The sequence below is a fragment of the Lynx canadensis genome, chromosome B3 (genome assembly GCF_007474595.2).
Source record: "Lynx canadensis isolate LIC74 chromosome B3, mLynCan4.pri.v2, whole genome shotgun sequence".
NCBI classification, from domain to species: Eukaryota; Metazoa; Chordata; class Mammalia; order Carnivora; family Felidae; genus Lynx; species Lynx canadensis.
This window is the reverse complement of record NC_044308.2, coordinates 144,834,529-144,861,421: the sequence shown is the minus strand read 5'-3', so window position 1 is coordinate 144,861,421 and position 26,893 is coordinate 144,834,529. Positions and strand designations below refer to the sequence as shown.

The following is a 26,893-nucleotide window of genomic DNA, read 5'->3' as shown; positions in this document are numbered from 1 at the left end:
GGGCGGGGCTGCCTCAGGGACACTGACCAGCAGCCTGGCCCCTGACCACCCACCTGGATGTCTTCCCTGGCTTCCCACCCACGCCCGTGACTCCTTGTCCCCACAGCTCCGGGGCCAGGGACCAGGAGAGCAGGAGTCTGGACATCGGGGGGGGGGGAAGAGGGGGAGCCAGGGGAACGGTCAGGAAGTCTTCCTGGAGGAGGTGGCCTAGGAGAGGGCGGTGGGGGCACTGGTGGCACTCACAACAAGCAGGGCACTGCGCCCGTCATAGCCTGGGCAAGCCAGGTCAGCCCCCGCCCGCCACCATGACTGCAGGCCTTCGAGGTCCGCCCTGGAAGCCAGCCTGGAAGAGGGAGCAGAGGAGGGGGTGCCGTCAGGACCCCAGGCGCCTTTACAAAGCCAGTCCCCAAACAGCTGACCCAGCGGCCAGGGCAGGAGGGCAGTGGTGCGGGGCTCCCTGGGGGCCGGCCAGGGGCCTCCGGTCTGGTTTCACCCAGAGGGGGTGACTGTGGCTCAGGTGGAGGGCGCACGCAGGCGCACACTCACACAAGTGTGCATGCGCGTGCACACATGCCCCACGTGCATGCCAGTTTCATGTTTCACAACACCGCTCTCCCTGGGCGGGGTCCGCAGAGGCAGGAGGGAAGTCTGCGCAAGCCCAGTGGTGCAGGGAGACACGCGGGAGACCCTCGGGTGGCCTGGACCTGCGTGGCGGAGCAGATGCCCACTGGGAGAGGGACCTGGGCCCACCTGCTCTGAAGAAGAAGGAGGGGCCCTCACCGGGCTCCTCCCCTCCATCCTCACCCTCCCGCCCCCCATCAGGGAAGCCCACTCCCCACCCGGGGGCCAGCCGGAAAGGGACCGAACGCCAGGTGTGCTGGCCCGGGGCAGGGGGTGCTGCGGGGGGAGGCCTATCCCCCCAAGGGGCCTCAGTGACGCGCCCCTAGTTGGGAGACAGCAGCAGCAGCCTCCACAGCGGCGCCGAGCTATTTCTGGGGTGAATCACGCTGGGTGGCAGCGCCAGGCCCTCCCGGACCTGTCGCCAGCCTCCCACAGGCTTGTCTCTCGGAAGGGCCCTCAAACGCAGCCAAGCAGCTCAGGCTGGACAAGCCCACCGCCAGGTCCGGGACGCTCGGTTTCGCCACTCGTCAATGGAGCCATCAAGGCCCACCTGGCCGTGCAACCCTGAACCAAGTCACCCCAGACGTCCCTGCAGGGCCACGGCCAGCGGTTGTGAGCGGGCCCCTCCCTTGCTAGGTCCTAACAGACCCATCCCATCTGAGAGCTCACCTTGTCCCTGTCACCTGAGGAGGGCAGGGCCTGGGTTGTCCCCCCCCCCCCCCCGCCCCCAGGGACACAAGATCAGAGCAGGAGAGCCTGAGGCCGGGCTCAGACCCAGAGGGGCCTGTCCACCCCACCCCACATCTAGGACTGGGGCCCCCAGGGTCGAGGGGGTGGGGGAGGTGCTGGCTGGTGGGGACAAGAGGGCCAGAGCCTCGGGGCCTTCTTGTGAGCAGAGAGCTCACCCACGCCTCACTCCCAGCCGTTCAGCCAGAGACCCCACTGTCACCACCCACTCCCCAGGCTCGGGGGTTCCGACATTCGGGGCTGTGGACCTACGCTGCCTCCGACACCCCCAAACCTGGCTACCACCAGTGCCCCGGCCTGGCCTCCTGGACAAGCTTCTCCTGCCCTCTGCCTGTCTCTCTCCACTCCCCACCTGGGCTCTCAGACCCAGCCTGGGGAGCTGACAGGTGGCACCGAGTGACCCAGTGCCGGTGAGGCTATGACAGCAGCACCGCTGGGAGGGGGTGCCTGCGGACGCAGGAAGGAGCTGAGCTCGGCAGCCCTGGGCCTGGCCTGCACCCCGCCCACCACCAACACCCTCCCCGGAGACCTCCGGGGCCCCCGCTCCCCTGTGCCCAAGTATCCCCAGGCCTGACTTGGTGTCACTCGGGGCACCTGTGAGGTCAGAGCCATGTTAGCGACTGGCTGCAGTGTGCCCGGGCTGGACAGCCACCAACCCCGTGGTTAGTTTACCAGTGACAGGGACTGGGTCCCACCACTGTGGGCCCGCACTGGAGCCCATCCACGGTGGGGGGTGGGGGGGGGGTGGGGATGGAGACTCATGAGACCTGTCACCCAGCCCAAAGGGGGATCAACCCCCCAACCCTCAGGGTGGGTCTCCTCTTCGGAAGCCCCCCACCCGGCCTACCAGCCCTCCCTGCATCCTCGCAGCCCTCACCTGCACAGCTCAGTCCCTGCGTCCTCTAGCTCCTGGGGGGACAGGCAGGCCCCAGCTGCCCGCAGTAGCCCAATGATATCCTGATGCCTGCCACGAGAAAGAGTGTGCTGACCACCCACCCGCCCAGGCAGCCTCTGCTCAAGCTCGGCAGTGCCTCACCCACCCCCAGCCTGGGCCCCCAACCAGGGCCACTGCCCCCAGCCCCAGCCAGGGCCACCGCCCCCCGACCCCGACCCCGGCCCCGGCCCCGGCCCCGGGCCAATGCAATGCCCTGCCACTCATCCAGGTACCTTCCCAGGACATCGAGGGTCTGCGGGGTGGGGCCAGGTCTGAGTCCCCCCCCATCTCACCCCATGTTGGAGGGTCCGTCGGCCCTGACTGAGCAGCTCCTCCCCTTGCATCATGAGGCCCCTGCCATGGTCTCCCTCAGCCCGTCCTAAGGGCCCAACGCACCCCTGTGAATACCTGGGGACAGCCGGGCCCCGCTACACGCACCCGTCCCAGCCAGGGTTGCGCCTGGGGAAACTGAGTCAATCGGGCCTGCACTCTGCCCTTGGAGGTAGGGTGTCAGTGAGACACTAGGGGGTAAATATGAACAGTAGGGACCCAGAGCAGGGCCCCAATGTCTGTGGGCTCCCCAAAGTCGACCGGCCTGGGCCAAGCCTGGAGACAGCCACTGGTTGTGTGTGGGATATGGGGGTGAGAGGTGGGGCAGGGCCAGGGCGGGGGCGTGGGGGGGGGCTGGGGCCACGGGCGGGCAAGGCAAAGGAACAGGGCGAGTGGAGGCTGGCTCTCACAGCAGAAGTGCTGACCAGGCCCCTTGCCCCACAGTGTCTGTGTCCTATAAATGGCACGGTCACCCCACTTTTAGGAAGCCTGGGGAGGAGGGTGGGGCCCCCCAGGCCTTGCCCTCCCCACCCTGAAGAGCCCTCTAGAGCACAACAGGTCTGGGAGCAAGGCCAGGAGAGTGAGGCCGGGAGACCGGTTTGGGGGGGCTGTTGTGCCAGGGGCGGGGGGCGGGGCAGGGACAGTGAGCTCATCACCATCCACCCACACCCAGCCGGATCGCCCCGGCCCCTCACCCCCATCCTGGGAACCCCCCGTGCCTCATGCTCACAAGAGTCTGGTAAAGAGGGTGCTACCCATCATTCCCCTCACCGAGGGTCACATGCCCACCCCAGGGCTCACACAGCTGGGGCACGCAGGACTTGACCTGGACAGTGTGGCCCACACACCCTCAGCCTCTCTCCAGGAGGCTCACCAGCACTCCCCACACACACCACAAAATAACCCAGGATCCGGCCGGCCAAGTGCCCATAGGGAGAAATCCCCAGGAGAAGCTAGGGGTCTGGGCTGGGGGGTCTGGGGACTGCTACAGACACCAGATAAAACAACAAAAGATGAAAAATGAGGGCTGTGACCCCTGCCCCCAGACACACACACACACACACACACACACACACACACACACACAGAGCCAGGCCAGGACCCCTCCCTTTAAAAAATCAGAGTTGTTGGGTGGGGCCAGCCTGGGGGACATCTTCCCTACCTTGCTGGCTGAGCCTGTCCCCCGAGGGCACCTGTGCCCATCCCAGCCTAACATCTGGCACTAAGTAGCCCGCTTTATGTCTACGACATGCATGTGCTGGGCCGGCAGCTTCTCCCCTTTCCCACCCTCCAGCCCCACAGGCGTGTGTGGATGACGGCAAATACGCATTCAACCCCTCGAGCTTTGTCCGTGAGCATTTTTCTTTCCTAGAAACTCTGCACCAGGGTCTTGCTGCGCCTGCCTGGCTGAGCTTAGAGGTCACCTCCTCCAGGAAGCCCTCCCTGACCACCCTGCCCATTCAGTCCTCCCTGTCTGGGCCCAAGCATGGTCCCTGCTAGTACCTGCCAGGCTTGGGGGGGGGGGTGTAGGGAGGGGGCAGCGAGGCTCCAGGAAGCAGGTGTCCTCAGCTCTGCCGGGAAAGCTGTGTCACCACAGGCAACAGGGCAGCCCTGTCTAAGCCAGCTGTGCCCAGATCCGCCCCACACGGCCCAGGTACCTGCCCTTCACCGCCAGCAGCAGCGGGCTCAGTCCATCCTCATCCCGGGCGCTCACACCCACCCCTCTCTGCAGCAGCATGGTGACCACCTCGGGGTGGCCTCCCCGGGCAGCCGCGTGCAGAGGGGTCTGACCGTTAAAGTTCTCTTGGCTCAGGTCACTGCCCTGGGTGAGGCAAGGGCACGTCACCCACTGAGGGGGCGCTGGGCAGGGGCGGGGAGGGGATGGGAGGGTCGGGGTGCACCCCGGGAGTGGGGCCCGGCACGGCCACCGGCACGCCCCGTAGCGGCAGTAAGGTCCCACCGGCTGGCTGCCCAGCGCGGCAGAGCAGGGCCCCAGGGAAAGGCGGCCCTGCGTCCCCCGGGGCCCGGCGTGGTGGGGCTGGTCCCTGAGGCGGTGGGGGGCCTCACCAGCTCCACAAGTGCCTGCAGCACGTCCAGGTCGCCCGCATGGGCCGCAGCACAGGCCAGGCCAGGCGTCAGAGCTTCCCGCACCGCATCGGCCTCCTGGGTGGAGGACAGAGGCACCCTGGGACCTCGCCTCTCCCTGGAAAGGAAGGCCCTACTCCACACGTGGGCAGAGCTCCTTCAGGCTGCCTGCCCCCAGCGCCGGGAATGCTGTGGGGCATCTAGGGGCTCCCCAGGACGCCAGAGGGCCGGGAAGCCCAGCAGAGACCCCGCAGGCAGCCTCACACCCAGCCCAGCACCCTCGGCAGGGCCCGACCACAAAGCGACCGTATCTCTCGAGCTATTAAGCCCGACACAGCCGCCCTGGTGACAGGCCCCACACACACCCCGGCCTCTGACCACCGCCTGCCCTGGGCAAGTGGCAGTGAGCACGGCCAGAGCTGTCCATCACAGACCCACCCACCCCCACTCTGAGAGGGGAAACTGTCACATGCGGGGTGACCCCGGGTTGCAGTGCTGCTGTCCGTGAGCTCCCATGCCAGGCCTGGACATCTCGGGCAGAGCGGGGTGTGAGGTGGGGCACCAGGAGGCCCCCAGCACCCCTGTGGGTCTGACCCGGCCTGAACCCCAAACTCTAGACCCGGAAGTATGAGCTCAGCTCCCCTGCCCCTTCCAGGTCCAGGCCCCCGGGCTGGGAAGGTGAAGAGGAGCTTCAAGGTGCTGTACCCGACAGGTGCGGCTGTGGGGCCTGGGCCCCGGTGCTCAGAGCCCAGCCAACCCCGCAGCAGGCGCCCCCTCCGTCCAGCACCCAGGACAGCGCGCCCGCCTTGACTCAGGCCTGCCGCTCCTCAGGCGGCCCTGCACCCGGGGCCAGCGCGGGCCGTCAGCAGGCCCGGTCCAGCCGAGCTTGGCCCCACTGGGTGATGGGGCCACGTTTTGCCCACCATCCACATGTCACCAAGACTCCGCTAAACCGTCCCGGCCCCTTCCCGCGGGCAGCTCCTTGCCTGAATCCTCGCAAATCCTCCCCACCGCGGACCCCAGCCCTCCGCCTGGGTCCCAAACCACACCGTGCCTGGTGGTTTTCTGCTCATGTGCTGGCATGATGGGGGCCACGGCTGGCGCCCGGCATATCCAGAGGCGACCCGCAGCTCAGGCCCCTGTGTCACACCCCCCCCCTCCACACACACACTGGCCAATACCTGGCTCAGACTGAGGAGCTGGGCGACCCCCCGGCCCAGCGTGCTACAAGTCAGCGAGGTCTGGTGCTCGTCCCCCGCGGGCAGCGTCACCTCCCCCCGGAGGTCCCTGGCCAGCAGCTGGAGGAGGAGAACACAGAGAGCCAGGAATGCCCTGTGGCAGGCAGACCACTGGCCCAGGCACCCCTGGGGCACGCGGCGAGGGCTGTCCTGGGCCTGCAACTCCTCAGTCCAGGCTGTATCCCTTAGGCCTGAGCTCGACCCCAGCCAGGTCCCCATGGGCCGACCCCACCCTCCATTCCATTAGCTCAGGGTCTCCCAAGGACCCCATCCCCCACCCCCTGCACCGTGGTCACCACCCAGGCTGGCTGTGTCTGAGGTCCCCCTGGGAAGGGTGGGGGACGAGGGGGTGTCCTGGGAGCAGTTTGAGGAGCCTTGGCCAGACTGAGGCTCCCCAAGAGAGTGGAAGAACACATTGTCTGGGCTTGGGGTTGGCAAGGGGTGGAGGGAGCCCAGGCCTCACAGCTGGTGTTTCCCCGCCACGGGGAGGCCCCGCATCCCTGCCCCCTCCCGACCCAGGCACACAACCCACTGGGCTGGGCCCTCAGCAGCCCTGACACGGGTCCCCATGCCCCCCAGCCCAGGGGGGAACTGTGCCCAAAGCCGAGGGTACACCTGTTTCCTGCTGTCCAGGCTCAGCCCCGGCTGGCCCAGCACGTAGGACAGCTTGGCCATGGCAGCTTCCGACGTCATGTCAAAGCCCGAAACGATGCCAGCTCCCGCCACGGCCTGCGGGGAAGGGGGCACGAGCAGGAAGGGGGGTGCCACTCGCCCTGTGCCCTCGGGCCCATCCCCTCCCCCTCCAGCCCTCCATCGCCGCCCCCACCATGCCGCCTGCGTAGCCAGAGGTCACGGTGCCCTGAAGGCAGTGTGTGCAGTTGACGATGAGGAGCCCTCGCTCGGTGGCGGCCCGGAACTCCCGCAGCAGGTCCGGCTTGGTGGGCCCGTTCCCGCAGCCGAACGTCTCCATGACGACGCCCCTCAGGGGGGGCTGCAGGAAGGCCCGAACCTGCGGGGCCGGGAAGGGACGGGGACGGCCTTGGCCCCTTGCTCCGGCAACAGGAGCCCACAGGCTTGTCCTGCACCTTCGGCTATGGCAGGGACGTCCGGGCTCTGAGCAGGCCACATGGAGAGCCATGAGGGTCTGCTCCCCACCACGCCCTCCCAAGGAAAGGCCTTGTCCCCCGTAAGTGTGTAAGGCTGCGGGTGGTGCGGCGACAATCTGAACGCCCCCTCCAGCGCGCCCCCAGCCTCGCCAACCCTCTATCCAACCCCTTATACCTGAAACATAGCAGGGGCTGCTCCCAGCAAGCCTGTGCCCTGCAGCTAAACACACATGCAGGGCCCCCAACGAGCCCCCCGCACTTCCTGCTTGGCCGCCAGGCTCCACTCAGAAGACGGCGGGCGGGACCTGGGGTCCACCTCACACATGGACGGTCCCCCTGAAGGCCCGGCTGCAGGAACACAGGTTCCCCAGCTCAGCAGTGCCCCGTGCTGGGCGCTGGTAAGTGTGGCCCAGACGGACCGTATCCGTGTCTGAATCTGCCATGCAGGTGGGAACACAAGGGCTGAGCCACCGGCCTGGGGACAGTACTTCTGTGCAAGCATCCACCCCTCTGGCTGTGTCCCCCGTCAGAGCCCTGACCCCTCATCAGAAAGGCTGAGTCCAGCTCCCTCTGCTTCTCCAGGTAGAGGTCAGAGGTGACTGCACCCTGTCCCTGGTAGACACCGGGATGGGGAGGCAATGCCCCCGAGACGCACCACAGGAAGCAGGCCCCGCCCCGAGGGCCCAGCTGCCCCCAGCAAGCAAAGCCCCCGGGGCCCTTTCCCCTGCACAAGCCTCGCCCAGCTTTGTGGGGTGGGGGCAGGGCTGGGGAGCCAGCTCCATGGCCCTTCATTCCCCCAGCTATGGTGAGTTCTAGGAATTTCAGAGGCTCAGCACGATTCTCCCTGAAGCGTCCTGTGTGGCTCAGCCCCATTCAACCTGGCAGCCTCGGACAGTGACACACAGATACTACAAATGTGAGACCCAGCCAGGCCCGCACCTGTCCCCTGGTGACAGTCCCTCACGTGGGCCCCCCCCCCCCCCGCACTCCCCGCCGGTCCAGCCCGACCGCCAGTGTCAGCTCCTGGGACAGCCCTCATTTTTGAGACCAACCGTTGGAGGAGTAGGCTCCAGCCCAGGGAGGCCACGAGGCCCAGCCCCAGGGCCTCGAACTGCCTCTACTCTGAGGGTCTCTGCCCTTCAGAGGGGCCTGGGGAGAAAGGACCCTCGCGGACCCTCGGGCTGCGGGTGACACAGAGCACAGCGGTGGCAGGACGGCGGGGGGCACATACACGGGGCCGGGCCCCGCTTCTGTTGTAGGGCAGGGGTCCTGGTGCGCGTGGCCTGCACACCCTGGCTCCTCGCAAGAGCTTCCAGCACCATCTCTGGTCCAGTCTCGGGGAGGCCACCTGAGCTACAAGCCCCCCCCCCCCCATCTTTCCTACCGGATCTTTCACTGCACTGAGTACATGTCCCACGTACTGTGGGACGCTGTCCTAGGCCAGGCCCGGGACCAGCACGGGGGACACATGGTGGGAAGACCACCCCGTCTGTCCCCAGTGCCTTTGAGGGGGTCAGGTACCGGTTCACAGACTGTGAGCGACCCAGAGCCCAGGGCACTAGCACCCACCAGGCCACCCTGTGTGCGGGAACGTACCCGCGAAGCCGCATCTGCCCACGGTGCCCGGCTGGTCACAGCACTGAGCCCAGCACCCACACCCCGGCTCGTGGCCCTGTGATGCCCAGAGGTACCTTCAGCTCAGACACCCTCTATGGGATGGGCCACGTGGCATCTGAGCCCAATTCACAAGGCAGGCCGCAGTCAGGCGCCGTGTCTACCCCAGTGGCAGCTGATGGCCGAGGGGTCATGAGCAGGGAGCACACGGAGGACGGGGCAGAGCCGCCACAGAAGGAGCAGTCTTAGGGCCACGCCCCCCGCGGCCCTGCAGGAACCCGGGCCACGAGTCCACAGGCATCCACGCGGTCAAGCCCGCGTTGCAAATGAGGGAAGACCGGGCCCGAAGCCCCAGCGGAAGAGGCAAGGGAGGGGTGCAGGTCTCGGGGACACGTGCAGCTTCAGCACGCCAAGGGGCCTGCGTGCCCGGGCCCGCGGCGGGGTGGGGGACGGGAAGGGGCGGGGCAGGACACAGGATGCGGGGGAGTGCGGAGGGCGTGCAGGGCTGGGCGGGTCCCTACCAGGGCAGCGGGGATCCCGGGGTAGAGACGCAGCAGCCCCACGTCACGCTCCACGCTGCCGTGCACCACCAGCCGCTCCTTCCCTCGGACCTTCCGCACCAGCTCCCGGTTGACTGTGAGGGCAGAGGTACACGTGTGGCACTGCTGGGCCACCGGACAGCCGACACCCCCGTACGCACTCGGCCCCAGCAACGCCCACGGTGCGTTCAGCCCCTCAGGCCCTCCGTGTTGCCCGGCCTCGCTCTGGGTGTCTCCAGAGCCCCGGCCCTCTCGCCGCCACCCTGCCCTGCCCTGCCCTGCCCCCCCCCTCCCGAGGCAACTCCTGCCGGCCCTCAGCTCACTCTTAGGTCGGGTGCAGCCCCAGCCTGTGCCGGCTCTGCAGTGGCTCGGAGCCCGGGGCACAAAGGAGGACCCCCCCCTCTTCCCCCCCGGGAACGGAGGCTGCCCGGGTCTGGCAGGGAAGGTGGAGGAGAGGCGTTCCAGGCAGGGGGAACGGCGTGCGCAAAGGCCAGGAAGCGCAACAGACATGACAGAGCTGACGAACCGGAAACGGTTTGTTGTCCCGGACGCCAGGAGGAGTCGGCCCGGTCCTCTGACCAGCCAGCCTCACCTGTGCCTCGCTGGGCACCCACCTCGCCCACAGCTCAGCGAGCCAAGGGAGGAAGGAATGAGTGAACCAGTGAACGAGTCTTCTGGGCCCCCCACCTTTGGGGACAGAAAGCCTCCATCTGAGACCCAACGCCCCAGGCCCTGTGGAAAGTGGGGGGCAGATATCCGGGGTCCGTGCCCCTTTCACCCACCACACAGAGGAGCTGCCCAGAAGGCCCGTCTCCCTGCCGGTCCGAAGTCACTGCTCTGCCAGGACCAAGCTGGCAGATGCCTCCCAAACCCGGGGGGGTAAAGGGAGGGGCTGGGCAGCGGGCCCAGCCTTTGAGCCCTCAGGAGCCCCACACCCAGCACAGGACCCCGTTCTCTCCAGTCCTCGGCACAAGACAGCGCGATCTGGGCGGAGGCGTCGATGCCCACTGGCACGGACTGTGATTACAGCCTCTCTGAGGTAGCAGGCATCACGGAGACCCCCGAGTCCAGCACAGGGAAACCGAGGCCCAGAGTGGGCAAGGGCCACCCAGGCCGCTCATCCAGTCAGGTGCGGAGCCAGGACGAGAATGGCGGGAGGGGTGCGCCCAGGACCCTGGCCCAGGGCTCCTCCCTACGCCCCCGCCCGCGTGGGGGTGTAAGCCTGCACGCCTCCTGCTGTTTCCACCAGACCAATTCACGTGTGATAATAAACCAGGGAACATTCCGGACACATGCTGCCCTCTCCCGATGCGTCAAAGGGGGTGTGGGGGGATGGGCAGCAGGAGGGGGCCCGCGGCATCAATCAGCAGTGAGAGACGCCCTTTAATTTAGGGCCGAGCGCCCCAGCTGGACGAGCAGATAAGCTGGTGGGGGGGTAGGAGCGCTGCCACCGCCCAGGAGTTATGGCTGCAAAGGGGGCTTTACGGAGACAAAGAGAGCCCACGCCCCCTCCCTGCACGGCTGGACCATGCCCGCGAGAGCCCGCGGGGCCCAAGTCCTTCTTCCCCCAGCGGAGCCGAGGGAGGAGGGCGGGGTGGTATCCACGTAGCATGAGGGGCACCGTGACAGTGCCACCTCGCCACGCAGACCTCTGACAGTCCCCCCGCACAGGAGGGCCCTGGGCTGTGCTGTCCCCGCAGCTGGTGGCAGGGTCACCATCACACGCCCCTCTTGACCCCCAAGCCCTGCCTGTAATGGCCTCACAGAGGGAAGTGAAAACACAAGGGAAAGTCCAGGCTGGGCTGGGGGGTCGTCCTCCAGCTCCCCAACAGGAGGGGGGGGTAGCCCCTGACAGCCCAGGCGTCATCGGCCCCCCCCTGGCAGTCCTGCCTGCCACATCCTGGGCAGAACCTGGTGTTTCCCAACACCAGCCGCCGGAACGGGCCCGGGGCAGGTGGGGGCAGAGGCTCTCACGCTCTGCACGGGCACCCTGGCCAGCGGGAAACAATCTTGGCGGGGTCGTGGGCCTGGGGCGCCGGGGTGGCCTCTGCCCTGCGCCCACCAGGCTTCCAGGCCGGGCCTGCCTCAGCGTGCTCCGTGCCCTGAGGCCTGCCTGGGCCTGGTGCCGCACAGACAGAGCCCTGCCGTCCCGGGTGAAGTCCTCCAGGCCTGCCAGCAGGGTGCGTCCCCGGAAGTCCCCCTCCTGAGCCCCAGATGAAGTGTGACTCAGTCCCCAGCAGGGAGCCGGGACTGCAGAGCGGGCGGCCCACTCCTGGTGCCCATGCCTTCCTTCCCCAGCTGGCCAGCACGGGGGGCAGGAGGGGCTGAGCGCCGCCACCCACCGCGGCCAGGAAGCTGATCTGTCCTCCAGCACCAGTATGCGTGCCACCTCCTCCGGGGAGCCCTGCCTGACCGCTCAGTGAGCAAGCGGCCCCCCGCCTGGCTCCCGGCGCCCCGGGAGTGCCGCACATACCTCACATCTGCTCACGTGTTCTGTCTCGTGACCCCTGGAGGGTGCTCGGGGAAGTGGAGGGTGGGCGGGGGGAGAGGGTGCAGGGTAAGACCACCAGAATGGGAGTCAGGGCTTGGCTGAGCCAACACCTCCCTCTGCGGGCCTCTCCACCTCGGTTTCCTCCCCTGTGGCCCCCTGCTGCCCGGGAAGAGAACCCCGGGGGACAGCCAGGTCGTGGCCATCGCCATGCTGGCATCCCCACTCTGTGTGTCCTGTTGGGATCCAGAGGCACTGGCGGCTTCCGGAGTTACGTGACCAGCCTGCCCATCCCAGGAAGGACCCGCTCCCACCATCTGCTCTCCACAGACAGCCCGGCAGCAGCCAGAGCCCCTCCCCACTCCGAGCCTTCATCATCAGCCTTCCCAAAAGGACTTCCACCCCTACAGCTCCTACCGGCCTGGGCCCGGTGCTCCTGAGGCCCTGCCTGTGCTGGGACATTCCAGGAAGCCCCTGTCCCTAGGAAGTCAAGGCTCTGGCCACCCAGAGTCCACTTCCTTCCCTGGTCTCGATCTGCTCACCCTCCTGCGGGTGTGGAGGCCGCTGCACCAGCAGACCCCAGGGCTCTCCCCATGCCAGCCTCCTGGAACCGCCCCTCAGGCCCCAGCGGAGCCCATGTGGGCGAGGAGGCAGCGCTGCCCTCCCAAGGGCCTGCAGTCAGGCAGTCTAACCAGAAGAGCCACCCGGTCCTGCTGGTGCTGGGTCCCCTGCCTCTCAGGCTTCTAAGCCCCAAAGTCCCCCCCAGGAGGGCTGGTTCTGCCAGGCCCTACAGCACCCCTGCCACCACCACGGGGTCTCTAGGACAGGACCCCACAGCTGGTGGGGCAGGGACAGGTGCCCAGGCCCCCCCAGCTCAGTCAGGAGGAGACACAGGGCAGGCCCCCAAGCTGTGCCCACTGTGCTGTGCCCACCATGGACCCGGAGTGGGGACTCCTGGGGACACAGCAGGAGGGCAGACATCCTGGGTGGAGACAGGGCAGCCCCGGGGGGTGACTCCCTCTGGGTGAGTGAGGCCAGCCGCCCTTGCTGAGAACAAGGTCAGAGACAGCTCTACACTCAGGGAGGGGCGAGAGTGGGTCAGGGGCTCCCCAGGGGCTGGGCTGCCTGCCAGGCTCAGGAGGCAGAGGACTCCCCTGGAAGTTCCAGGGACGAGGTCACAGCACAGGAACCTCGTCCCGGGGGACCCAGGTGCACGCCAGGGTCACAGACAGACCCCTGGACTCAGGGTCACAGGTCCCCCAAGCCTGCTCCTCCTCTGGTTCAGCCCCCGGCTCCGAGCTGGGGCTCCCCACCGGCGCTCCCCCCTTGGTGGCCCACACAGGCCCCCCTCTCTGAGCGGCCCCCGACTTTGCAGCCCAGGGCAGCAGGGGGACTCTCTGGGGCCCCAGACACGGTTTCCCGCCCAGCTCCAGGCATGAAACCCCGGGCGGGAGCCCTCACGGGATGGCCCTGCTCGCCGCCCAGCTTACGTATGACGTCAGTGCCCACAACGGCCAGAGGGGGCAGGTTGGGGGAGCAGAAGGCCGCAAACCTGCGCGAGTCCACCTTGGTCACTCGGTTGCCCCGAAACAGCTGATTCTGGAAGAAAAGGCAGACCTGTGGGGGGGGGGGGGGGGCGAGAGGCAGCGGCTCAGGGCTGGGGAGCCCCAGGGCCCTCCGGCCTCCCCCCTGCCATCAGCGGAGCACCCACTGAGGACAGGTTGAAGATGTCGATTGCGGCTGCTGCCCTCCCTGCCGCCCATCCCGCAGGGCCTGGGGAGAGCCAGGCAGGGAGCTGGCCACCCGAGGGCCCTGCCGCCCCTTACTTCCCACCTGCCCTCTGCCCCCATCCCTGCTTCTCAGGGAGTCCCTGGTGAACTCGGCCCACCCCTCACCACAGTGTCCGCGCTCCGGAGCTCAAGGGCTGGGGGGTCTCGTTCTGCCCCCCGCCCCAGCTGCTCTAGGGCTGTCCTCCTGGGGGAGGGAGGGAGGCACAGCAGTAGGGAGACAATGTGAACTGTGCTTCGGTGAAGCGCCCTCCCCCTGGCACAGGGTCCCCTGCAGTGCTAGGGGGTCTCGTAAGGTCTCCCCGTGCTGCCGTGTGGAGAAAGAATGCTGAGCAGGGCAAGCCAGGTCCACAGCTATACTGTGTACAACCTCCTTTTACAGAAACTTACACGTAAACACACATAACGTGAACACGTGTAACACGTAACCCGGAAGAGAACACAGCACGCTGTTAACAGCAGCGTCTCTGGGAAGTAAGACATGGGTGGCTTTGTTCCCTTCTGCTTTCTTTATTTTCCGGGTTTTTCCACGGTGACGGTGTATGCCACTTGTAAGGCAAAAGACACATCTTCAAACCCTGGCTGACGGCTCACCTGCATGTCCCACCTGAGTGCCAACCACAGCCCCCGCCTGCGCCACGCAGGCCACGCCCCCTGCAGCCCACGCCAGGGAGGGAAGGGTACCTCGGGGATCACGTACTGGCCGGCCATGAGCAGGGCCCCCAGCAGGTTCTCACGGCCATCATTCCATAGGGCGTGGATGGGCACCTGGGGGGAGGCCGGAGATGGGCTGAGACTCACGCAATACCAGAGGGAAGAATGAAGGGGGGGGGACAAAGAAAGGGCAGCTGGACGAGGCGGACAGCAGGCCATGGATCCCCCCACCCACCCACAGGACCCAGGGCACTGACCAGCCTGGCCGGCCAGAACAGACAGGACAGGCCCGCCTTGGGGAGCTGCAGAACTAAGCAAGAGGCCCAGGGTGCGGCCTGGGTCCCCCACAGTGCCAGCTCCCCCGGTGGCCTCAGGAAGGCCCTCGTGCTCTCCGGTCAGCCCGGGACATTACCTGGGCACCAGTTAGGATGACGGTTTTCTGCAGGTTCTCCAGCACGAAGGACAGCACGGAGGCCGCGAAGGCCATGGTGTCAGTGCCGTGGATGACCACGAACCCGTGGTACTGCCCATAGTGTCTCTGTGGGGGTGCAGCAAGCTTAGGCCGGACTCCTCCCAGGGACAGGCCCCCTCCTGGGGACGGGCCTCCTCCCGGGGACAGGCAGCTAGCTGGTCTCCCACCCCCTCAGGGAAAAAAAGGAAACGATCCCAAACGCAGAACGAGGGAATCAGGGAGGCACAGGTGGGATCCTGGTCACTTTTGGCCCAGAAGACACTCTGTGGGAAGCAAGCCTCTACCTGGAGTCTCACCCCTCCATGCTCTCCCCCACACCCAGGACAGCTTCCTTTCCTGACACCTCTAATTGCATGAGAGACATGGCCTAGCGGGGAGGGGTCTCTGGACATTCTCCTAGGATAGGAAGGTCCCCTCTGGACTTCCGGCCAGCGTCTCCCCCAGGCGATGCCCAGTCAGGGGTCCCAAGAACACTGGCGAGTTGGAGGACCACACCAGACTACTGTGTGTGTCAGCACAGTTCTCCAGGAGGGTCCCTTGCCGCATGACCACTGCCTCCAGGCAGGGAGCTGTGGGGGTGCGTGAGCCTGCGAGCCCATGGTCCTATAGGAGGGCCAGGCAGGGACACAGCAGTGGGCTCAAGGCACAACCAGTGCCGGGAGCTGACAGGTGATCTGGGACGCTGCCTGGAACAGGACCTGGCAGGAAGGCAGGACGCTGGCAGGCAAACGTGGGGAAGGGTCCTTCCAGATACAGGCGTGCTGGCCACCTCTGAGAGGACATCCTCAGGCCACCACCTAGAGGGCAGCCAAGGCCGGCCCTAAGAGGGTGGCTGGCCCGGGCTATGGTCGCAAGGGCACAGTTCTGGGAACCAGAGGGTCCAGTCCCTCCTGAAGGGACCCTGATGAAGCCAGGCTGGCCCTGGAACCGTGGTTGCTGAACCATGTGGCGGGCTGGGGCACCCTCTGCTGGCCACACAGGGCACTGCCACAGGCAGGCCCCGAAGGCCCTTTGAGTCTGCATGTGGCCGGACACTGCAGCCAGGACAGCAAAGTGGTCAGGCCCCAACCAGAGGACAGTGCTGGCCACAAGCCAGGGTAGCTGCCCCGGACTATGGCCACAGACACACCCATTGGCAGCCAGTGGCCCCGTTCATGGACCCAAGGACCAGGCCCAGGACCACACAGTGTCCTTCCTGCTCACAGTGAAAGGGGGTGCAGCCCAGGGAGCTGCTCTCCCCGCAGGACTAAAGAACACAAGCGTGTGACTGGGGCCAGACCCCAGCAGCAGGGAAGGGGAGCCTGTGTGATGAGCCTCTGAGGCTTAAGGGAGACGGGTGAGAATTGGGCCCGGAGGAGGTGGGGTGGGGTGGCAGGGCCCCCCAGGGAGGCAGTCAGGCCACAGGGCCAGGCTTGTGCCGGAGCGGGGGCTGGCGATGAGGCGACTGGGCAGAACGGAGAGGAAAGCTGATGGAGGGGCGCTCTGGCAGCAGGTCCAAGGGGTCACCACGTGATGCTGTAAACCACAAGACCTGCACGGGGTTCTGAGCTTTTTACGGGCTCCAAATGCACTAAAGTCCCAACTCCAGGGTGGGCATGGGTAGGGTGAACAGAGAAGGGTGGGCCAGACATGCAGCCTGCCAACCTTCAGGGAAGCATCGTGCATCCCAGCCTAGGATACTAACTCAGACAAACCAATTACAGGAACACACTAGGGCTGCTGTCCAGACCATTTCCTCACCAGGAGAGTGGACATGGCCCTCGCTGCCTATCCTCTGCCTGCACGTGGGAAAGTGCCTCAAGGCCTTGCAGCTGAGATGTGACCCAAGGATCCAGCACTTTCCTGAAGCTGCCATTCCCAGACGTTCCAGGGTCTCAGACCAGGCAGGTTGGACTCCATCCCCACACACCTCAGGGGAGTGCTTCCGCAGCACTGGCTCCTCCCCGGCCCACGAGCCCCGCCCATAACCCCAGCCCTGCCCACACCCCAGTCATGTCCACACCCAGCCCTGCCCACACTTTCAGTCCCGCCCATACACATGTGTAGCCACGCCTACACATCCCCAGCCCCGCCCACACTCTCAGCCCTACTCTCACAGCCCCTCCCAGTACAGTCCCACCCAGGCTCCCAGACCCGCCCAGTACACACAGCACCGCCCACATTCCCACCCCAACCTACATACTCCCGCCCCACCCACACACCCAGCCCCACCCATACATACAGCCCCGCCCACAGTTCCAGTCCCACCCACTCAGCCCTGCCCAGTACACACAACACTGCCCACACTCCCAGCCCCACCATACGTACAGCCCCACGCACACTCCCTCCCAGTATACGCAGCCCCACCTACCTAGTCAGCCACGCCCACAAACAGCCCCGCCCACACCCCCAGTTCCCCGCCCCCCAGTAACACAGCTCCACCCACACCACTAGTCCCGCCCACACTCCCCAACTACCTCGATGGTCTGGGCAATCTGAACCCACTCGGTGATAGTCATGTCACTGGAGTCGAAGAGGGGCTGGCACTCCAGTACCGTGTAGATGACCCTCTGGTCGGGGCTGGCGGGCCTGCGGGAGGCAGAACAAGGGCTCCCACTCTGTCCCCTCCTCCCTTGGCCTGCTCTGTTCCCCTCCACCCAGCCAGCCCCCCTCGTCCGCCCCCCTGCACTGAGGGGCTTCTCAGTAGGTTCTGCATATCCACAATCTCTCAGCAACCTGAATACAGGGCCCAGCCTTCCTTCCGCCCAGAGTGCCCAGGAACAGGGACCTTGGTCCTCACGAGGGGTCACGGCTGGGCCGGGACAGGCTGCTCCCCAGCAGTGTCACCTTCCCAGAACCGGCTCTAAGAGGGGGCCCGGGCCTGGTCCTCCATGGGTCAGGAGCGGACCCTGGGAGGACGATCTCTGGCAGGAGGGAAGCCAGACCAGGAGGCCATGAAGGACACCAGGCAGCCCTGGCCCAGAACAAAGAAACCGAGAGAACTTTGCACGGGGGGGAGGCGGGGGCTACCTGGGGCCAGCCCCTGCCTCTCCCGATGGGCTTGGGTCCCCGAGTGGCTAGGCCCAAGGCCTGCAGCCCCCCAAGGCTCACTTGAAAGAGGGCCGCTGGTCGGTGCTAAAGCCATGACACTAGTGACCACAGCCTGCCCCACGGACCCTGCAGGAGCCGTCCCGTCTCAGGATAGGCCCACCCCTACGACAGCAGGCCGTCATCCCCGGCTGGGCCCCAAGGCCCCACACTCACGGCAGCACCAGGGTGTCCTCCGGGAGGCCAAGGGCCCGGGCGTGGTCCTCATCATGGAACATGGGCAGCGTCCTCAAGGCAGCGGCCAGGCCCCTCCCAGGGACGAGCACTGCAGGCAGAACCCAGCGCAGGGGGTGTGGGGTCAGGGGCCAGCAGCCACCACGGGCTCCTGTAACCGCCGGCCCCTCCCTCCTCATCAGGGCACTTACCCAACACGCTGGGGGCCAGGCCAGGGTGGGGGCCAGGCCAGGGCGGGGGCCAGGCCAGGGCGGGGGTCAGGGGTTTGGGGTGGGGACAGAATCCAGGGCCCTGGTGAGATTGGGCAGCCGTTCCAGGTCTGGATGAGACGGCTTCCTCCCGGGGGGCCGGGCAACCCCCCTCTGGCCACTCCACCCAGGGCCTGCCCCGGCCCACCCCGTCTCCAGGCGACCCCGTGCTCCCAGCTGAGGTTCAGGGGCCCAGGCTGTCCCCCGCCTTCCATCACAATGCAGCGCAACGCACCCACGCTTCTCCCCACCACTTGCCAGGTCACCACACTAACTCCTGCGGGCAGACATGCTGTCTGCTCTGCCTGGAAGTCCTTAGCCCCTCCTCCTTCAAACCCAGTATGTGCTTCGCCCCCGCTCAGGTCACCACCTCCAGGAAGCCCTCCTTGACGTCCAGGCCCCGATGCCCTTCCCACACACTTCCCCAGCGGCCCCTGCTCCCTCACTAGGCTGTGTGACCCCTCCAAAACCCAGAAACATGTCCCATGTGCCAGAAACAGGCATCTGAGGCGCTGGGCAGAAATGGCGTTGTGTTTTAGAAAACCCTCAAAGGTCACAGCTGTGTCTGCTAGAAACAACCCCTCGGCAAAGGCTCCCTCTTGTCCCTCCCTGCTCCCTACCAGCACCATGACCTTGGACAGGTCAGCTAACTTCTCCGGGCGTCTCCCACACACTTGGACACAGTGACAAGGACAACAGGGTCCCCTTCCTCGAGAAACGCCTTTAGCTGAAACGAGGAAGGAAGATCTTTCAAGACCGGGCGAGTGGTCACTCCTGGACGACACCCTTGCTCTCGGCCTCCGCGGCCCACGGGGCACGTCCAGTCCCCGCTGCCGCTTAGCGGCCTAAAACATCCTGCTGTTCGGGCCTTGAGAAGCCTCCAGTGCCAGCAGGGCTGTGACCTCACTGGCAGTGCCGGGGGACGGTCTGCCCAGGCCCGCTCGGGGTGTCGGCGGAATTCAGTTCCACGCGTGTACAACTGCTTCTCTGCTGCCTCTCCCACGGGGGTGGTTCTCAGCTTCTAGGGGCTTCCCGCGTTCCCGGGCTCGGGCCCCGTGCTCCGTGTTCACAGCCAGCAACGGCTTTAATTCCCATGCTGTGATCTCTCTGACTTGGCCTCTGGGTCATCTCCTCCCTTTAAGGAGCCGGAAAGCTCACTCGCCTCACCCGCGGACACCGTGCCGCTCAGTCCTTCCTGAGGCCACCGTGAGAGTCTGTCTCCTCACCAGGCCGGCGGCCAGCTTCCCGCCGCTGAACGTGAATCTGCTCTTTTCCTGAGGGCCAGCAGCTCAGCATCAGGCCCTGAATCTCCAGCCCAGCACCCTGGGCCCTCTCCTGTCCCTCGTGCCCACTGATGCCCTCCCTCCCGCCCTGCAGCTCCCGGCAGGGGCTGCCCCCCCACCGTGGCCTTCTGAGGGCCGCTCGGGCAGATCGGCTTCCCACGGCCGCTTAGCACATTACCCCAAACAGGTGGAGAGTGGGCGCAGCACCTCCCTGTCGTCACACAGCATCTGTGGGGCAGAAGCCCGGCCCACTCCACGCTCAGCAGGACCGCACTCCTGTCTCGCTCAGCTTTGCTCAGGCTCCCTCCATGTGCCCACCTTCTACGTGCCAGGCACACTGGCCCCGTGGGTGCTCCTGGATGTTCATGGTGCCATCTCCGCAGCCGGAGAGGGATCCCCAGGGGAGCCCCCGCCCCGCACACGGCCCCAGCAGGGGCTCCACGCACGTTTAATGCAGGAGTAAACAACGCGGGTTAGCTGCTACGGGGCTGCTTGAGGAAACACCACGTCGATGGGGCTCAGGAGACAGAGGGGGACATCAGTGCACGATTGCCCGCCTGGCCACACCCCCAAGATGCCCGAAGCATGACCAGGACACGTGCCTGCCTCCACACAGGTCCAGGCTCACCAGCCCCACCAGCATCGAGGACAGAACTTCAGAACCCGGGCTCACAGCCACCCGGCCGCCCGGCCCTGGCGGCCAAGCTCCCCGACCCCACCCTCGGCAGGCTGACAGGCAGCCCCCAAAGGTGCGCATGCCCTCCCCGCGAGAAAGGCAGTCTTTGCAGGTGCGATGGAGTTAAGGGTCTGGAGACGGGGGCACCACACTGGATTATGCAGGTGGGCCCTAAGTGTGGGAGACTGGACACACGGAGGAGGCAGCCACGTGAGGACAGGGCAGAGAGCCGCGTGAAGGCGCCGGCCGTGAAGACCACGGCGATTCAATCACAGCCAAGGAAGAGGCAAGGACGGACCCTCGCTGCCCCATGTCAGACGCCTGCCTGTAGCACAAGGGGGCCACCTGCTTGGTCACGTGTTGGAGCAGCCCCAGGACGCTCACAGAGCCCCTTTCCACCCCAGCTCCTCGTGGGGGGTGGTGCCAACCTGGGGATCCACGGACGGGGCAGGGGAGGTGGGGATCCACGTGGTCTGGGTTTCACGGGGCGAGCTCACGATGTGGGTGGTCGCCTCCACCCACGGCCAGGCTGTTGCTGGCCGACGGCGAGGCAGTGACCGCCGGGGGCATATCCTGCTGCAGCGGGGTGGGAAGCGGCAGGGCCAGAGGACCCCGAAGGGTGGGACCCCGCCGTTCCCGCCCGGGGCTTATGCGCGCGGCACAGGCAACGCTGGCCCAAGAAGAGGCGATGCCCTCCTGGTCTGTTCTCTCTGGGCAAAACCCGCCACGGCACCGTGACACCAAAAGAGCGTGGGAAAACGTGCAGCCAGAGAATGGGGGGAAAGAGCTGAGGGAAAGTCAGGACGTTAATGAACAAAAATCGTGCCTTGGGGTTCTGTGACATCCTTGGCTTTTTCAAACCGGTCATTTGTTATGATTTCCTTACTCGTTGCGCAAAAACGTCTGCTCTCACACTGAACTCTAATTTTGTAAATTGTATTATTTTTCTCCACAAGGGCCCCCGCCCCCCCCCCCCCACCAGGCCCCTATAAAACCAGAAGCAGACCATGCTTCTCAGCTACGGCCAAACCCCTCGTGTCTAAGGGACGGTTTGTCCTCTAGGACTGCGGGTCCCCGGGGAACCACCTATAGCTTCGGCTAGAAAAACGTGAGCGTGTGAAGCTACGCTCAGGGAGGAGGTCCAGGTCGAGTGCTCAGACGCCATGTTGCGGTGACCGAGAGACGGTGGACACCACCCTCATGGGCGACGCTTGGCTGCAGGACCAACTGTGACCCCCACCCCAGGCTGTCCTGGCATGTTCAGATACCTGCCCCCAAAGTTCTGCTCCCCACGCCGTGTCTGCAAGTGCCTGCAAGGGATGCTGGGGCAGGGCGGCACTCAGAGGTCACGGGGGCCTCTGGCTCCCTCAGCCGGATGGGAGGGGCCTCTGGCTTCCTCAGCTGGGTGGGAGGGGCCGCTGATGCTGCTCAGCCTTGGGACCGAGGCCATCATCTGACTCTGCTTTCATGATGCCCCTTGACCTGTGACATCTCTGCTGGACTCAGAGAAGGGATGGGTCCAGGGGTGTCCCAGGCTGCAGCGGCCTCTGCCCTCCGCTCGCCGTCCCGGCCTCTGGCAGGGTTCAGACAAGCGGAGCCGTGTGCCCTGCAGGCCACTGTTCACACCCTCCACAGTGACAATCCAAACAGCCTAGCTGTTGCTGGCCTGCTCCCCTCGCCACCCTCTGCCACTGTCCCGAGGCTGGAGCCCCGTCAGCAGTGCCAGGCGAGTTAATCATTGATACTGTCCCGAGTTCAACGACCCCTGCTGGGCTCGGAGAGGGCAGGGGCTGCCCAAGGCCCTCCTAGTGTGGCCTCCAGCCTCCAGGCCTGGCTCCTGCGTCCATCCCCATCGTGCCCGTGCCCGTGCCCTGGCCTGGGGGCTGCCCTCGTCCCCGGACACCTTTTCAATCTACGCACACTTTTAGGCAAAGAAGTCAGCACAAGATGTGTGTCCCTGAACACTGAAAGCAGGCCTGAGGGCCGTCCCTGGCCTCAGGGGGCCAAGGGGTGTATGACACGAGAGGCACAGCAGGGACCAGACCCCATGTCTCTTCCTCTTTCGTCCTCTGGGGTTTAAGCCACCCCACCCCCCCCCCCCCCCCCCCCGCCAAGCCTTCCTGAAGTCGGAGGACTGGGGAAGGAGCAGCCCTCAGCACGGAGCTGGGAGGCACCACCAAGGCCCCCAGCGGACTAGTCGCCCCAGCCGTCGCCTGCCCCGCAGCTCAGGAGACCAGCTTCCTCGCCCCCCAGGACAGGCGGGTGCTTCTGAGGTGCCTTCCGAGCGCAAGAAGGCGTCCGCTGACCTCGCCTTCACCAGGCCAGGAGGCCCCAGCGCCAGGGCAGGCTCCAAGGGATTCTGGAAGATTCTTCCCCATCTGTAGCCGACCCCCACACCCTCTTTCCTGAGTCAAGGTCTCTAGTTCACCTTCTGAACATGTGACTTCGCAGCCTCTCCGGGAGAAGCAGCACCCGTGGGAGTGAGCCACAGGGCTGCCTCAGAGGACGGGCAAAGAGGTCAGAGTCCACCAGTCCGTGCAGCCCAGACCCTCAGGAACCATGTGTGAGCTCAAGAGAATCGCAGACGGCCACACGCCAAGCCTGGAGGGGCAGCGTCCGGGATGGGCCAGGGTCCCAGACGGTCCGCCCAGGGCAGCTCCCCTCTCTCGGCCCAGCCTCCACCTCCCGGCCCCTCCCGCTCTCTCCCACCGGGGTCCAGGCCCCAGGCCCTCAAGGGAGGCCGCAGCCACACGCAGGGTCCCAGCCGTACAGGTGCCCACGGCCCTACATCCTCTCCCCAGACCGCCTCTGTGACTCGAATCACGTGCCGCTGCTGGTTTAATGGCAGCCCCTCTCAGGCTCGTGACGGCCGAGGGAACCAGACAGAGCAGCACCCAGCCGGCCAGTGTCACCGGGGGCCTCCGGGCTTCAGAAGTCCACCCAGGAACTAACCAGGCAGAGAGGCGGAAGGCACAGCAGCAGAGGGCTGGCTCCTGGCAGCCCAGGGAGGGGCAACTGGCGGGCTGGGTGGACGGCCACGTCCCTGGGGCCTGAGCCCCTACAGGACAGGGCTCTACACAGGCCTGAGTCCTAGAGCCCGGCACGGAGTGGGCCCCGAGGAATGTGTGAACTGTCTGTGTCACAGATGGAATAACAGGGACAGAGGCTGGGAAAGCTGCTGTTGGAGCCACAAAGAAAGCACCAGTGGGAAGGGGGGGACCAGGAGCGGTGGGGGAGGGGCTGGGCCGAGGCCGAGGGACCCACCAGGACAAAGGAGATGTTCTGTTAGTCCTGGGGGGCGGGGGGAGGGGCGGGGGCCAGAGTTGGTTGTGACGGGGGAGGGGGCAGGGGACGTCTGCTCTGGCCAGGCCCCTGCAGTGGGAGAGGGGGAAAGTGGGGGGGGGGGGGACACTGCAGGGCCGGGTGAGGGGCTGACCCAGGTGTGAGCACAGACGAGGACTGGAGCAGCAGGGAGGGGCCGCTGGAAGGGAGCCTGGGAGGAAGGGGTCAAGACAGTGCCAGCCCACGGGAAGTGGGACCCCTCGGGGACAGTTAACCCGCAGACAGCAAGAGAGTGGCAGAGAGGTTCAAAGATGAGGCTGAGGGTGCGTCCCGGGGGCCCCCCTGGGCTCGGCTGGGCATCCCACACGTCACGGGACCAGGAGGAGCCTTTGGGGAAGGTACAGGCAGTGTCCCACTCTCCTGGCCACGCCAGAACATGCCGGATGCTGGTGCACAGCCATCCACTTCCCACCCCTCCAGGCTCCCCAAGCCAGTCTCCCTGCAGGTGCTCGGCCCAAGCTGATGGTCTGTCCCGGGTCACCCGCGAGCTCCAGCGCCCTGGCCCAGGCCCTCACCCCCCACCTCCAGCAGCAGCCCCTGTCAAAGGGGCAAAGACAAAACGCGCAACTCCGCAAAGCCATCTCCTGCACCTGAACAGTCCAGAAAGGTGTGACGGGAGGGTTGCCAGGAGCCCTCGAGCTCGAACAACGTTGGGGGGAAGGGGTGGGGTCAGGTCACGGCCCCTCACGATCCCTGGGGAGGGCCTGGACTGCCCTAGCCGTGACACCACACGGTCTTGTTTGTCCGGAAAGGGGTGAGACAGAAGCCGTGGGCCCTCGGAGACCCCCGTGGCTCTGTGCAGAGGGGTGGGAGAGGCCCCGGAGGGCTCCGACCTGGGAAAGGCCACTGGGCACGGGAACGACCCCATTCCACTCACCGCCGCGCTCGATCCGCATGCCGATAGTGCCGCCGGTGTAGATGGCCAGGAGCCTCCGCTCAGGCTCCACTGCGCGCGACATGCCTACCGGGGACCAAAGAACCAAGGGGACTGAGGGCACCAAGGGACAGCGGCAGGCGCACCCAGGGTAGCCGGGGAGGGCTGTGCCTGTGGTGGGGAGACGCGCGGCGAGCTAGGTGTGCGGGTCGGAGGTGGCGGGTCCTGTCCGGGGGCGGGTCCCGTCCGGGGGGGGGGGGGGGGGGGGGCCGGGGGGGCGGGGCCTGAGAGGCCCTGGGCTGTCGGATATCGACCAGTGCGGTGGCCCTGGGTGTTGGAGTGGCTGTGACCTGTGACACACAAGCCACGTGCCTTACGGTTGGCCTAGGGGACCCCCCAGCGCGGAGTGGGGGGCGGGGGGGGGGTGACCCCGGTGCTCCAGCAAAGCCAAAGCCCTGCAGGCCACACCCTCGGTGTCACTCCTTGCGGGTGGGGGTGGGGGCAGGCAGAGATGCGGCCCGCCCACTCACTTCCCGGAGAAGGGCGGGAGGGGGCGGGAGGGGCCCTCTCCAGGGCTAGGACCCACCCCCCTCACCCCCTCCGCAGCTCTGGAGGGCAGGGAGGGCAGGGGGCAGCAGGCTTATCTCCAATGGGTTTAGCGAGGCTGTACCCTGACCGCTGGGGACCACCCCCCCACCCCACCCCCTGGCTCCCCTCGGGGAAAACTGCATTGTCTCCACAACAAGCCCCTCCAGTATTTGATTTCTCTCCAGGGAAGCTACTATGATAACTTCCAACAATGCCAAAGTAATTCCTGTCTAAGCACCAGGCAAGTTTACTCTGTTGTCTGCTGGGGCTGGAGGCTTAAACAATAGAAACTCCTCACCGTCCTGGAGGCTGAGGTCCGGGATCAAGGCACTCCTTCGGGTTTCCTGAGGCCTCTGCTCCAATCGAGGGTGTCCCTCTGCCTCTGTGTGTATCCACACCTCTTCCTAGGAGGACAGGACGTCCTGGATTAGGACCCGCCTAATGGCCTCAAGTCAATCTCCTCTTTAGAGATTGTCTCCAAATACAGTCACGTTCTGAGGGGCTGGGGGTCAGGCTTTATTTACCATGTGAACTTGGGATGGACACGGTCCTGGCCCTCTCCCCCCCCCCCCCCAAAAAAAAAAAAAACCTGGTTGTGCCTCCATTTCCATGTTCCTGTTCGAGTTCTGTGTGTCTGTTCTTGGGCTCCTCCTCTGAGCGGGTCCGGACACCTGCCAGGCCCCTGGTGCTGGGTTAAGTGAGCTCCTGTGTCTGCAGGGGCCACGTTCACTCACCCTTTTGGGAAGCCACCCCCTGACCGCCCACCACTAGCACCCGAGGAACGGAGTTTGGGGTCCAGGCAGACCTTCTCCTCCAGGGCGTGGGGTCACACCAGGACTCCACCTTCAAACTGTGCAGGGGCCAGGGGGTGCCGGTCCCCAGGCCGCCCAGCCACTCTGCCACGTTTTCCTGTTCTGCTCTGACTGCATTTCTGCTATAGCTCCCGATGTCCACACAGTCGTCTTGTTAACCATTTGTCACCTGTATGTAAGGGCCTGCTCTGTTTCTCCAGGCACTGGGGACTTGGCCCCGCTTTGGACTTAAACCCAAATGTGACCATCGGCACCTGTTCCCCGGGCCCCCAGGCGGCGCTGGTTTGTCGTAAACTCTGCTGCGTGGAGAGAGGCCGACAAGAGGCGTCAGGAGCCAGCGGCTGCGGAGGTGAGAGGTGGTCGTAGTGGGAACATGTCTTGAAGCTTGGGTGTGAGGCCGAGACCAGAGTAAGGGACCCCTCAAGTTTTGGCCAGAGCTTCACTCTACTTAGGGATGCCGTTTTTGACCACATAGGGAAACCCTGGGGTGGGGATCGGTTTGGGGCCAGGAGGTAGCGAGGTGTGCTGGGGGCGTTACGTTTGACATAGCACCAGACAGCCCAGGAGAATTGAAAGCTGTACCTTCTGGAGTCATCGACGCAGGGATGACATGTAAAGCCATGATGAGGTTGCCTAGGAGCGGAAGCAGGGACCCTGAGGCCCAACCTGAGCCTGGCTCTCCAGCGGCAGAGGCCTGGGGAAGGGGAGAAGCTGGAGAGCCGGGAGAGAAGGTGGGGGGTCTGTACACCAAGCCCCAGGGCTTGACTGCAGGGTGGGGGGTCAGGGGCTGACTGTGCCCTGAGCAAGACGGAGGCTCTGGGCAACTGGACCTCATTGTGGGGCAGAGGGGACAAAGCCCCACCAGAGGGCCACTTTGAAGGCCCACTGAGCTCCCTGCTGCTTGAGGAACTGCTTCTCCTGCAGGGACTGGGCTCCCAGGCTCTGTGTTTAGGACGATGGTGACTGTGGGCCTCTCCCTGGGTGGGGGGAAGCTGTTCCAGGATCCCCCGAGTCTCCTCCACGGGGAAGGTCTCTCTCCTCCACGGGGAAGGTCAAGACTGGGAACTGAGTCTGGGGGACCCGCACAGGCCCCCCACCCGCCTGTACCTGTTTTATTTCTCAAACGGTTCAAAGGAGCAGTTTCTCAGGTGCCAGGGGTCCCGTCCACACCCTCACTGGTGCCACCCTGTCCAT

General features: G+C 65.9%; 1 protein-coding gene across 1 annotated transcript; it reads right to left on the bottom strand.

The window, feature by feature from the left end:
* Positions 1-207: 207 nt before the first annotated feature.
* On the bottom strand, positions 208-26,893 carry ASPG (asparaginase). Its single transcript, XM_032593538.1, has 21 exons — positions 26,876-26,893; positions 26,562-26,641; positions 25,954-26,083; positions 25,186-25,291; positions 24,303-24,386; positions 20,606-20,793; positions 19,292-19,398; positions 18,068-18,075; positions 17,859-17,967; positions 17,072-17,183; positions 14,556-14,681; positions 14,174-14,257; positions 13,193-13,319; positions 9,197-9,309; positions 6,782-6,964; positions 6,571-6,684; positions 5,899-6,015; positions 4,700-4,795; positions 4,291-4,454; positions 2,246-2,332; positions 208-343 (listed from the first exon to the last, which is right to left on the bottom strand). The coding sequence occupies exons 1-21, from the start codon at positions 26,891-26,893 to the stop codon at positions 208-210; spliced, it is 2,289 nt and encodes a 762-aa protein (XP_032449429.1).

Bases quoted from the DNA above. Each gene is read 5' to 3' on its own strand.
- ASPG (XM_032593538.1), bottom strand. The intron at 13,320-14,173 runs GTACCCTTCCCT...CCCCCCCCACAG, and splicing joins GCCAGTACGTGATCCCCGAG to GTCTGCCTTTTCTTCCAGAA. The intron at 6,685-6,781 runs GTGGGGGCGGCG...CCTTCCCCGCAG, and splicing joins CTGGCTACGCAGGCGGCATG to GCCGTGGCGGGAGCTGGCAT.